General features: G+C 39.0%; 1 protein-coding gene across 1 annotated transcript in view; it reads right to left on the bottom strand.

Moving 5' to 3' along the window:
* Nucleotides 1-14,212, bottom strand: part of LOC124722664 (inactive phospholipase C-like protein 1) — a 342,264-nt gene that overhangs the window by 132,987 nt on the left and 195,065 nt on the right. The window contains exon 7 of the mRNA XM_047247809.1: nucleotides 9,851-10,018. Within this exon, the coding sequence (XP_047103765.1) occupies nucleotides 9,851-10,018 (168 nt within the window). The remainder of the gene's footprint in view (nucleotides 1-9,850; nucleotides 10,019-14,212) is intronic.

The raw sequence follows: 14,212 nt of genomic DNA, 5'->3' as shown, positions 1-14,212 counted from the left end.
ATCAGCACAATCAAAAGGCTAATTTATTCATTATAATTTAACTTATTACCCTTAAAGCATAATTTATGTACCTGTATACAAATAAATTTACTTGGTGGAAAGGTAAAATTGTGGTAAAGCTACAAACAGTAACTGATTCACATACAATTTATATTAAGGAAGGAATATGAAATATATATTAAAAGTGAACTACAAAGAGATGAATTTCAAGCTTATCTCTTGTAGGAGGGAACACTGTACCTCAGTACACTGTTCAGAAATTTGTCTCTAGCAAGCGCTGTAATAAAAGTTTAATATATTTCCTTATTACATTTGTAAATGATGGCATTCACTTTTTACATGCTATGGCCTTTGTCTGTAATCACAAAAATTAGTTTGAAAAATTAAGATCTCTTTCCAAATGTGAAAACAAGCTCCGAGGTACAATATGATGATATACCTTGAATAAATATTTGATTGAATTTTAAAAACATTGCAATCAAGATAATATTGTTAACACTGTATTTAATAGTCAATCTGTTACATTATTACTCCACTACACACCAATAAATCAGTAAGTAAAATCAAATGAAGCAGAAGCATTAGCAAAAACCAGTTACAAGTTAAATACATTTTGAATTAGAAGCTACTGGAAACTAACATAAATTTCCATTTTCAAGACAGATAAGTTTGTTAAGGCATTCATTTGCAAGTATCACATATTCCACAGTAAAAGACCTTTTGTTTCAAGGCACAAGATGGAAAATGAACAACAAAGCATGACAGCTGTCCACGTGTTATATAAATAGTTCTAAAATGTACAGCATTTTACTCACCATAAAATTCTGTACCTAAAGAATTAACAGTATATTCTAAATAGCTTTAATATATTGTACAGCACTTAAATGTGTAGAATGCAAAATATTTATAAATGTTGCATGAGAAACAACCTCACATCTAACAATAACAAAAACTGTAGAAAATAGCAGGGAGTGCTTTTGGCAGTCTAGTGTGCATTCCTTCATGTGATTCTAAATTCAGTCACTAGACTGAAGTACTAACCAAGAAACACTGTGTGTTCCTTGGTACACTCTTCTCTAGGTACAACTTTTTCATGTACCACATAGTGTGAACACTATTTTCCTTCTTTTAATTTGATCTCCTAATTTTGGAGTTCTCCTCTTGTAATTATTCCCTATTCCATATCGACTGAATTGTTAATCCTTGTCATTCATGTTTCTAAGAGAAGCAACACTCATTTAGTTCAGTTGAATACTTAGTATCTACCATCATTCTGTAATCTCAGTCAATCTAACTGCAGCTCCACCTCTCAAAGTTACATTTTTCTTGCTTATTTTTAGTACTGTTAAATACTTAGCATTGTAATTTTAGTGTAAAAGAAGCATTAGTTTTTTAAAGCAGCTAAAACCCACTTCTTCTATAAGTATGTGTTGCTCTGCAAGTATATAGGGTAAAGTGAGGTTAACTGGCCATGGAGGTTAACTGAACCAACTTTATTAAAAATGAATAACTAGGGAAATTTTTGTCTTTATAAAATCTAGTTATGTTAATTTGGCAGCCCATCATATCACCTGATGTTGTTTTATTTTCAGTTAAAAAAGGTAACTCCTGTGTTACTAGCCACTGTTGAGTTAACAAGGTTGAAAGTAAACGTTTGCACTTTCTGTTTTTTTTTTTTTTTTCTTTAATCATTTTTAGATTTATAGAATAAAAAATCCACTTTAGGTATTTTGTGAATTACAGGGTCTGCAGAGCCACTAGTAAGACAGCAAACCACCAAGCATGATATTATCCTCTGGAACTGAGGAAAGACACTGTCAGTCAATATATCCATGAAAAGCTTCTTTGTGGAAATTAGAAAGTCTTGAAGAAGTTAGATTAACAGAAGAAAGGAAAATGAACAAATCTAATACTGTCAACTGTAACTACATTGACCCTTATGAGCCTACTTTGGCCCATGAAGGAAAAAACAAGTTATTTGTTTTCAGTATTTACAGGCAGTACCTATTCTCAATCATAGGTAGCAGCCCTACCAAGCCTCTGAGACACCACAGTGCAGTGCTAATATTTTTGAACAACAAGGAAGAAGTATAATTTTTGTTACCTTCCTACTTTGTGTTGTATATCGACTAAAATAAACAGGAAAAAATTGGTAAGCTGGCTACAAACTACTTTGTCCCATGTCAAAGTAGCCTGTAGTAAATCAGCTGTAGGTTCAACTTAGCTTCATATGTCTATTTTTTGTGTTTTTTCAGATAAAAAAGTCATTTGTGTATATAAAGGATGATTGGGGTAAGAAGTTACCACCAGAACAAGATCTTGAAAAGTGTTTAGAAGAAATTAGGTCAGACCAAAAAAGCCAGAGAGTTGCTTCAAATCTCTATGGAATTCCTAGAAGCACCTTAAAGAACAAACTGAAAGGGAAATTTGTGAAAAAGTATGATCATCCAATAGTATTTAGCCCTGAAGAAGAGAAAATGTTTGTAAATCACATGATTAAAATGGCTGAATTTGACTTCCCACTTAAACAGATCTTAGTCTTTTAATTAAAGACTATTTGGACCAAAAAGGTATTGTTATCAAGTGCTTCAAAGATAATCTGCCTGGCTACGAATTTATTAAATCATTCCATAGAAAGCAAAATAGACTACCCACATGATTTTGTAGCAATATCCTACAACACCTAACCCATAAAAGTGTAAAATGCCAGTTGAGAGGAGCAGACATAGGAAATTAAATGTCCCTACAGGGAAGAGTATAAGTCTGATAGACTTGAAGGATTCACCTGCATCTTCAAGCACCACTGCTTCTGTCTACAATGGTGATATTTCCATTCCCAAAAAGAAGGGAAGACCCAGGAAAATAAGAGATTTGTGACTCCTGAGACTAAGAAATTGATGCTGATAAGTTAAGTGTTCATGATTCATCATGAGTTGGGGTTCTCTGCCTTGCTAAGGTCTTGCACGTCCTGAAAGATGAAATCATGTCTTATAGTATACACAGCAGACTTGTGTGCCTTTCTATGAATATATTCAGTTTACTGTGTTCTTATACATAAACACAAAAACCTAAAAGTACTGCTACCTTCTGTCGCTATGTTGCCATAATTCTTTATTAACAGAGGTATCTTTTGCTCAAGACAATTAAAATAGTCATTACGTGGAAAAAAATTTCCTGTAACAATGTAACCCCACTCTAGTACCAAATTTGCCAACATTTTGGAAAAGTAAAATCATGTACCCAAAAATGCTGCAACAACCCCTAATGTCATGTAAGTATGGAGTAAGGTCCTGTTAACTAAAAAACAGTTTTTGTAACATAATTAGAGCATATTCATTTGAAAAAATTAAGGACTAAAAATAACTCTGGGCAAAGAATTGAGTTAAAGTAGCCAAGTTGAAGGCAGGCTTATAATAAAAACTCTAGAAATGAGAGGAATGAAAACTTAAAGAATAAGTTATTTTATTTGGAAGAATCCAAAGAGTTTGAAGACTGTTACTTATGCCAACTCGTCTTCAGCAGCAAATCTTTCTTCAGACAAAGATAACATGGTGTATTTAACAGGGAATTTTTATGAATGTGAAAATCTGTAGCAAAGGCTTTACAGTTTTCATACATTATTTGCTAAGGTTTTGCACATCTTGAAAGATGGAACTCAAGTGTCATTTTACACAGGCATAACAGGAACAACAAAATTTGTGCCAACAAATGAAAAGTTTTTAACCAGAGACAGATGTTGTATTGAAATTACCTGATCCATTTTAATTAAGATTAGCCGAATATGCAAATATGTTATAGTGATTAAAATTCTTCTGGGTATTATGCCACATCATTGCTAAAAACTAACAATAATAATAAACTAAAACCGATGAGGAAGGCCATTGCAATTCGGCCGAAATGTCAGTTTTAGTTTATTATTGTTGTTGTTAGTTTTTAGCAATGACACGGCATAATACCCAGAAGAATTTTAATCATTATGACACCGGCTGCGGAAGCCTACATTCTTATATGCAAATATGTTGTCTTAATTGTGATTTAAGTGACTTTAAGTTGTATTAGATATTTATTAGCTGTTGGTATGCTGTTGTGACTCTGCGACGACATACTACTATGCGTTTGTGCCCACCACCCATCTGCTCTAAGAGACAATCACACTGTAGCAGACAAATAATCACCAGGAAAAAAACCACATCATGAACTGGATACATCTGAGGACAAAAGTTTTCTCTATCATGCACCTCTTTGCTGCAGCAAGTGGGGTTGCCCCCTAAAGCATGCTGCAGGAAGTGTCCCCCCTGCACTGATGCTGAGCTGTGCACATGGTCAGCGCAAAGAGTTAATGTTCCTTTGGTGTTAAGTTCATGTTCAAGTTGTCTCACTATCAGAACTTAATGTCTTGCCATAGTTCTACCAGATAGGTGCGTGACCCATGAATTCATCAACGGTGAGTTGGTTTTGAGCGTCTATAAAGCGAACAGCATTGCAAGCTACCACGATGCCCATGGAGAACTACCTAATAGGGGGGACTGATACCGTGCTTCAGGGGAACATGTCAGCACCTGCCTCATGGTCTAATTTCATGAGGATGGAGTATCCACACCACAGAGTATGTTAAATTATAGTAAGAGTGGCAGCCGGCCGCGGTGGCCGAGCGGTTCTAGGCTCTTCAGTCCGGAACCGCGTGACTGCTACAGTTGCAGTTTCGAGTCCTGCCTCGGGCATGGATGTGTGTGATGTCCTTAGGTTGGTTAGATTTAAGTAGTTCTAAGTTCTAGGGGACTGATGACCACAGATGTTAAGTCCCATAGTGCTCAGAGCCATTTGAACCATTTAGTAAGTGTGGCAAGATTTTTTTGGGAGCTATATGCAAAACACTGCAGCACCATACATGTGGTCATTAAAGACTGAAATTCCCAACTGTGTTAGATTAGTTTCACCTACAGCACCTCTAGTTTGTTTATTTATATTTTGTATTTGTTTTGCTCACTGTGGTACATTAACTTCACTTATGGTACCTCACTTTAGTTTATTTGTATACTGTTTTCTTCTTTGATCACTGTGTTACATTAGCTTCAGCCACACTACCCCAAATTCATTTATTTCTAATTGTATTTTGCTTTAATCACTGTGTTAGATTAGATAATCTTATGGTACCCCCAAGTTCATTTATTTCTATTTGCATATTACCTTGTCAGTGTGTTAGATTAGCCCCATTGACTGTACTTCAGGAAGATTAATTATGTTTCTCATCTTGCCTTAAAAGAACAGTGTAAACTGATTCCCCAGACATGGGCAGTGGGCACACCTCATGTGTACTTGTCAAAGGTGTACACATTCCACTTTTAACCAGCCCATGCTTGCCTGTCAGCCAAGCAGGCTAGTGCGCGTTACCAGCAAAACAGTCAGGCTGCTTCACTCCCTCCCAAGCCAAGATTTGCCCAACCCAAGCACGTTAAAGAAATCTTGCAAATTTCTACTGCGCTGTGCTACATAGCAGTTTATTCTGTATGCTTTCATTGGTATGTTATGAATAGGGTTTGGAAGTTGATGAAAATCCTTTTATTACCTGAATAGCACAAGAAAAGATTTAATGAAATATGTATTCATTTTGGGCCAGAATATGGTGGATTTTTTTTTGGCATATTTTTGGCTTATTTATTTTTTTGGTATTAACTGTTTTCCCAGTGGCTTTATCATCTTTCGATTAATACTTTACACCTAAGTAACTAATGACATCTATTATACTGCAACTGCAACACCAACTAAAGTCTAGTTTCTGTAGCTTTAGTGTGTTTCAGCTAATTATGACCCTAGTTTTTTTTGTCATTGGCCTTCTGACTGGTTTGATGTGTCCCACCACAAATTCCTCTGCTGTGACAACCTTTTCACTTCAGTTATACAATTGTAATTACTTTTTCTTTGATGTGTACTGCAGGTTCACGGAATTCATTTTAAGTGCCCAAAAAGTTTATTCTAAATTCCTCAAATGAATTTTGGCAAACACGAAGCTTGTTTTTGTATTATGTTACTCTAAAAAGTACATGTTTCTCTCACACTAAGCTTTCTTCACGCTATGTTGCATATCAACAGACTGCGGTTTTTAATATCCACTGATTCGTATTTTTTCTTGTTTCAATCAATTTTTCCCCTAATGTTAGAAAGCCTATATACTGCTAAATAGCCTTGAGTCCTTAGAACACATTCCCACACATTTGTCAGCCAGTAACTCTTTGTCATCTTTCAAAATATTTACCGAGTGAAAAAACTGCTGGACAAATTTACAAACATGCTGTAACATGCCCGAGGTCCCCAAATGAGGGTTTAGTAACTTTTTACACAATTTGCCTTGCGAGACACCTACTGAGTTATTTGGAGCTGTCTCATAAAACATGAAAACTTTCTCCCTGCTGGATTTCAGCTCTGTTTAAATACTTTCTTAGTTTCTCCTCAGCCTGTTTTAAGTTCAGTTTGTTCATTTTGCTGCACCCAATGTTATGATAAATGAGGTGCAGTGAAACTATCTATGCAAACATATACCTGGCTAATCACATTGGATTGATAGTGCAGCGTGTTGTCAAGTGCAGCAGGCTTAACGGGTTCCATAAAGCTTGCCAGGCTTGTGAAAACCCAAGTTGACCAGCTTTAACCATTGTGCTTCAGTACACATGTAGTCTTGTTTCTCCGTTCTGGCAGGTTGAACTGCTTTAATGGTTGTGGTGGAGATAGGAGCAGGCAGGCTGGGAGGAGAATTTGTCCTTACTTCTAACTCCTTCATGAGTTGTAGTGATTACTGGACTGACTAGATTGACAGTTCTTGTTCAAAGGTATTTTTTGTGGCAACATACCCCTGTAAATGCATTTTGCAATTAATTGTTCCTGTTTAGTATCTGGATGTCTTTTGTTACATTGTTCCCATACCTTATCCATCCATTTTACCCTCCACACCCAGCAAACCCATGGTATAAGCCTGTCATGTTCAATGAGGAACACAGTTTCCACACGGTGACCTGCACTGCCACCAGTTTTGCCATCAAGCAACTGTCATATTTCAGCCTCTTTTCTGACCTGAATTTTATCCCTTCATTCACCCTTTCAATGCCCCCAGGAGGTACAACATGATATGTTGTGCTACACTGCAACAACCCTGGCCCCATCCCACGCCCCCTGGTTTTTTGGCACCACCTTGCCTTCAGATGGGTAAGTGAAGAGACACACATACCAAAATCGAGGCACTGATCATCCTTGTTGTGCTCAACCTCTCGAGGATCCCATATGCCTCTGCTCTACACCTCATCCCAACAAAGGTAGTATTTGGTACTGATGTGGTGACTTTTGGGTCCTCAATGCCTAGACAGTTGTCGATTGCTATCCAGTGCCCCTCTTGCATAGATACAATGAAGATCTGTCCAGTGCTACCATCTTCATCAAGGTATACTGCACAAAAGCATTTATGAAAATTCTGGTCACACCAGAGGACATTGAGAAGATGGCCATAATCACCCACTCTATTCTTTTCACAAATGTATTTACGGCCTTCGGGCTCCAGAGCACCACCAAGACCTGGCAGTATTTTCTCAACAATGTCCTATGCAGCATCTTGGGTTGTTTTGTGTACCTGGATGATATCCTATATCCACTGGTGCAATCTCATGGCACACTGCCAGCACCCCCAGGAGGTATTTTCCTACCTCAGGGAGGTGGAAGTTATCATCAACCTAGAGAAGTGTGTCTTCAGTGTTTTGGAGATTGACTTCCTCGGACACAGGGTGTCATCTGCACACTCCTGCCCACTGGATAAGAAGGACTGGGCTGTTGCCAAATTCCCATGCCCAATATCTTTCATAGAACTCTGCAGATTCCTCAGGATGGAAAATTTTTTCTGGTACTACCTGAAGAACACTACAAGTGTACAAGCAGCAATCACTACCACATCCCAGGGTGATAACACTAAAAGTAGCAGGCCCATTCCCTCTACAGTGCAAATGACAGAGTTTCAAACAAATGAAATGTGACCTCTCACATGCTGCCCTCCTGGTCCTGGCAGCCAAACAATGACTTCAACCTCAATCCACACACAGTTCCTGGTACAGACTTACATGTCTGGTGTGACTTTAGCACAAGTTACAACCACTCAGGCAACTCCTCGAGGTTTATCTCTCCTACCTTACCCCCAACTTCCACAAGACAACATTCAAACACCTCCACAGCCTGTTCCACCCTAGTGACTGCACATCTGTGGTCCTCACGGAGGAGCATTTTGTCTGGCATGGTATCCAATGGGACTGCAGAAACTGGGCCTGCACCTGTCTCCCATGCCAGAGTTCCACGGTAGGCTGTCATGTGCATGCCCCTATCAATTCTTTCCCCCTAAATGATCATAGTTTTTCTCATTTCTGTATTGATACTTTAGGTCCTCTTCCATCATCAGACAACCACTGGTACATCCTCACCATCATCAAAAAGTTCACTCTGTGGCCAGAGGCTGTGCTGCTGGCTGACATCAAGGCAGATACTGTGGCCAAGGCTTTCATGGACACCTTGGTCTCAGGTTTTGGGTCTGGTTGCCTTACATGAGTAATGGGGATTACTGTACCAACTTGATTGGGATTTTTTGTTCATAAAATTTTCTTGTGGGAACTTACCTTTGTAAATGCATTCTGCAATTAACTGTGCCTGTTAATGCTCCCATAAAGGAGCCATTTAATATTCAGCTGTCTTTTGTAACATTGTTCTCATGCTTTGCCCATCTGTTTTACCCTCCATGCCTAGCAATCCCACAGTATTCACCCGCCATAATCAGTGAGGAACACAATTCCCAAAATTCTACAACTTATTCTTTTTGTTTCATCATATTGTATTCCATAGGGTGCAGTAATTGGCTACAATGACATGTATTATGTTTCTCAACATATACCAGTTATGACAATGGTTTAGTAAACCCCACTGCATGTTTCAGTTAATCTCTTACAGGGGGTTAAGTCAACCACTTGCTACTGTGTTACATTTTGGTCCCTTCTTTTGCTAATATTTAGATTAGGCTCTTAATATTTTTCCAGACATTCATTATATACTGTATCAACTAAGACAATGAAGTGCTGAACATTTACTTATTGTGAAAAATATAAATACAAAAAGAAATGTAAAAACTGGCCAAGTTAACCTAACCTTACCCTACATATGACTGCTTACACGAAAAAGATTTCAGGGAGTTTGTGAACTGAAAAAAAAAAAAAAAAGCATTTTGTTCATGTGTGTTACATCACCTCACATCTGTTACAAATTACTTTAACTTAAGATAGCTCAATTCTTTTGTTGTGATTTGTATCTGTGACCATTTCATTTAATGTTACTTAAGCTACTGCATTGGTCTGAGATGTACAGAACAGAATTTTCATTGTGTGTGTGTGTGTGTGTGTGTGTGTGTGTGTGTGTGTTTTTGTGTTTTTTCAATGATGTACACATTGGATCAATTATGTAAGCAACTCAGTTTCAATCTTAGAACCAGTGGAGGAAGAGATCTCTGAATCAAAACTGTTTCCATACTACACAACTCATTACACATGCAATAGTAATCAGAGCAACATGCCCTCTCAAGAAACATAAGTTGTGTTAGTAGTAATACAGTAACTGGTACTACATATAAATAATTTCTTAAATTTAACAGTTAGCCATGTTCCAATTGTATTTTATGTATGAAGTGCAACAGTACTGTTTGGCAATCCTTTCCATACACCACACAGATTCCTGCAGCATAAAAAATGTAGTTGGAGTAGAATCACTGTGGATTACTTCCAGTTTGAGAATACCTGTCTCTCAGTAGTTTACCTGGAAGAACAGTTTAATACTTTACCCATTTGACAGCCAGAGCTCCAAGTATCCAATGGTTTGTTGTTTTGAGGCACATTTTTTGAATCACTGAAGATAATCTTAGTGAAGTACCTTTTATATTCATTTAAGAATGGTTCTAGGTAAGTGGATGTCATGTTCCCAGTGAATGTTTTAGAAACAACTTCCACTTCTGCAACAATAATTTCACATCACTATGGAAGATATTACTGTCAGGCAGCGGCTTACAGACTACACTTTCAAAGATCTAAACAAGTTCAAAAAATAATACTTCATTTCTACGCACAATGTAAAATGAATCTTAAGCCACTGAATAAACAGCAAATAACACATTTTCAAAAGAAAGTAATCTTAAGTTTTGCTCTCCCACCTATATAAAATTACCAGTTTACAGAATGTCACAAAAAAAAGCTTTCAGCATTAGACACACACACACACGTGTGTGTGTGTGTGTGTGTGTGTGTGTGTGTGTGTGTGTGAGAGAGAGAGAGAGAGAGAGAGAGAGAGAGAGAGAGATCTATTTTTGACAAAGGTCTTGCTGGCCGAAATCTTTATTTGTGACAGTCTTCTTGTTATGCCTATTTGTGACTCAGCATCTCCACTACATGATGAGTAGCAACTTTTCTTTTCATATACTGTTACATTCTATCCTGGATTTTCCACTGTTTGATTGACAGTTTACAGAGATACACCCCTGGCCATTGAAATATCAACACCAGTAATGATAGTAAATGTCAAAATTTTACACTGTTCACATGCAATATAACAGGAAGACTATATAATTACATTTGTAGACAGGTTTTGGGTATACAAGGTGCAAAATTTAGTACACTGAGCTGCCACCTCTAAGAACAGTGTCATCTCAAACACAGCTGGGCATCAAGTCAAACTGAGCTCAGATGACACAGTCGGGGCTGTTATATGAAACAGCCTCAGCTCTATGCCAGATTTCATCAATCATAGTGATCGGTGAGTGATGGCATGCCAATCTCTTGGCAACCTGTGACCAGATGTTTTCATTGGGTGAGGCATCTGGAGAACATGTTGGCCAAAGCTACAGTTGTACACCCTCTGTACCAAAGTAGCTCAGGACAGCAGAAGCTGTTAGAACTTCAAGTTTAACACATATAAGTCACAGAGTAAGTTGACAAGTAAGACATGTGTACACGTTAGCATTCGAATGAGCACTGATTCCCAGTCTAGCGGCCGCTGCTCGGCTGGCCGCTTAGGTGGCGCAGCTGCTGCATGGCTGGCAGACAGTGCTGCACGTAGAGGACACGCGTAATTGCGCGGCGGCACTTTGAATGATAGGCGAGTCACAACAGAAGCAACATGCAGTCTTGTGTTATCTTGTTGAAATATAATGTAACATAGTCCAAGAAGACGGAGCACAGTTACTGGCCTCTATGCACTAGAAATATAATGGCTACTGTCTAAATTACTGGTTATGTGAATCGAAGGTGTCATGTTGTGCACCCAGTGGTACCCACACAATCATACCTGGTACTGGGCCCTTATGACAATCAGGAATACAATCTTTACAGTTTGTTCTCCTCAGAGCCTCCACACATGGATATATTCATCATGATACTGTGTGTAGAACTGGACTTCTCTGGAATGATGATGTGGTGCCGTTCCAGTGTCCAGTGTCATCATTGGGTGCACCACTGTTGGCACACCCCTCTCTGTTACACTGTCAAGGGAAGCTGCAACAACAGTTGCTGTACTGACAGTTCCTCGTGCTCCACATGTTAGCAACCTGTTTGTGTGGACACTTGTTTTGTAGCAAGCCCAGTTCCTGATTCAGTGTCAACATGGATGTATGATGCTATATGGTGGACTGAACAATAAGTCTGTCCTGTCAGGCACTAGTCATGCTGGTTTGCTGAGATTCTCCGTGGCATTGAATATGGCTCTCCTGAATGCAACAATGCCACATTGACAAGGCTGTTGTGTGATTCTGACCAACATGAGCAGTAGTATCAGGCAATGACAAACCACAGTAATGATAGGTCATGATTCCACCACTATCACGATTATAACACTTGGTGGTGCTCCAGATGTCATTGCACTGTTTTTGTGGGCACTTGTGCTGCAAAACAGCAGATTTCCTGATTGAAAGAAAATGACGTAGTTGCACGATCCTGTATGACACTGAATACAGCCCTCTTGAACTCAGCAATTCCAGATCAACATGACAGTATTGAAAGACCACAATGCTGTCACTAATACTGTCTACATCTTACATGAGGCATAAGTTGACCTTACAAAAAGTGGTGTGGTTTCAGAAGTTCCTTCATTCTCAGTCGGTTTTTCTTTGAGGAGACAACACCTCGTGACGCTGTTAGGAGTACAATGATATCTGCACATTATAAGGACCTCCTCCTGCAACACACGATTCCAGCTTTACAGAACTACAGCTGTGTCCACACCACTATTTTCATGCAAGGAAGGGTGACACCATTCCACCTATGCAAAATAGGAATAATTGGCCAAAGGAGTTTTCAGCTGCGATAAGATTGTACCAAAACACAATCTTAATTGCTGTTACGGGCTACAGGTCTAGCATTTGCCTGCATATAGCCAGGAAAGTACAACAGCACAGGCTCTACAGAGAGCACAGAGAAGTGTACTTACTTGTAACCTCTGGACCTAGTTGTAAGAAAGAGGGGTGCATAATATTGGCTCAAAAAGGGTGAATATAATAAGGTAAGAGAGATACTTGAGAATGTGGAGCAATTGGCATCTGGGACCACACGGTCTGGAAGTGGGCCATTAGACAAGATGTTACAGACCAGGAGAGGACAATCTTTGTTAATAAAAGAGTCTATAACAAAATATGGAATGAGGAACTGTGGCATAAGCTGAACTTGCTGACAGCTAAAATATTGGATTATGAACTGCAAGCTTACATAGTTGAGAGACAATCAAGAAGAAGCACAAATCATAACAATGAGACACACAACCACAGAACATTCACCTACACTGGGGAAGATTTTCTGAGACCCTGACACTCATCTCTCAATCTCTGCACCAAGTTGGCACAGCAAGGCAGCCCCTGTGAGTCCTGAATTGTGCCTCAATATGCTGGGGGCTAATTATCAAGACAAATGAGGAATCTAGCTTGCTTCTGATTCCAAGTACAGTAGTGTAGTATAGTATAGTATAGTATAGTATAGTATTGTATAGTAGTGTAGTAAGACTTGTAAATTACCAAATTTGCAATCCAGCAATGCAGCTTAGTACAATAGACTAGTAGCATGTGCATTCTGGACTCCGGAAGAACACATACAGGGTGTACGTAAAGTCCGGGAACACTTTCAATTATTTATTGCACAAGAACTAAACATTGTACAGATGTCATACATAATGCGTTTTGAAGAGAAACTCTGAAAGTTTTTTTTACAAATATTCGATATGTGAACCATGAATGACTCGGCAGATGTCAATACAGTAATCACATTCTTGCCATCCCCTCCCAGTGTGGCATCATTAACTGTGGAACTCCCTTCCTGCGTTCTCTGCCAGAGCTCTGCTACATCACGTGGTAGAGGCGGTACATACACCAGATCTTTAATGTGTCCCCACAGAAAAAGTCACATGGAGTGAGATCTGGTGATCAGGGAGGCCATTTCATGAAACAGCTGTTGCCTTCTGTAGCATGGCTGATCCATTGATGCAGCGGCTCTGTGTTCAGGTACCTACAAACTTCACGACGAAAATTGGGTGGAACCTCATTCTGTTGAAAGATGAACGGAGAGTCCGATTGCATTTGAGGCTGCTGCAAAATGTCCAAGTAGGAATATCCAGTGACAGCGCTCTCAGTGAGGAAGAATGGCCTGTACAGTTTTTGATGTGACAAGGCACAAAAACATTTACCTTTGGTGAATCACGCTCAAATTCAATGCATTTGTGTGAATGCCATCCCCATCCTCATTCAATTGTTGCAACAGCAAACAAAACTCAAAATGCTTCATTGAGCTTCTGCACTAGCTCCAATCTGAATGTTTTCATAGACATCTTGTGTTGCAGGATTTTCCACATGGTCACTGGAGCCATTTTGAGTTCACAGGATGCACAACGCACTGATTTCTTTGCACTGCTTATGAATGTCTCTTGTACGCACTCCAGATTCACTTCACTCACATTCTCTTAGCCGGGCACAAGCAACCCATCATAACGAATTTGTTGTGCCAGTGGTAAATGGCCTTCCTTGTTGGTGGCTTCTTACCATACTTGGTTCTCAACGTCCATTGAACAACTGTAGTGTACTTGTTTTTGTCAAATTCTAACACACAGAAAGCTCACTCTGCACCTGAACTCGCCATGGTTGCAACCAGTGCCAACTATTGTCAAATTACCAAAC

This window comes from Schistocerca piceifrons, chromosome X, assembly GCF_021461385.2.
Source record: "Schistocerca piceifrons isolate TAMUIC-IGC-003096 chromosome X, iqSchPice1.1, whole genome shotgun sequence".
In the NCBI taxonomy this organism is placed as follows: Eukaryota; Metazoa; Arthropoda; class Insecta; order Orthoptera; family Acrididae; genus Schistocerca; species Schistocerca piceifrons.
Note: the sequence above shows the minus strand (reverse complement) of the source record. Positions and strands in the feature narration are given on the sequence as shown.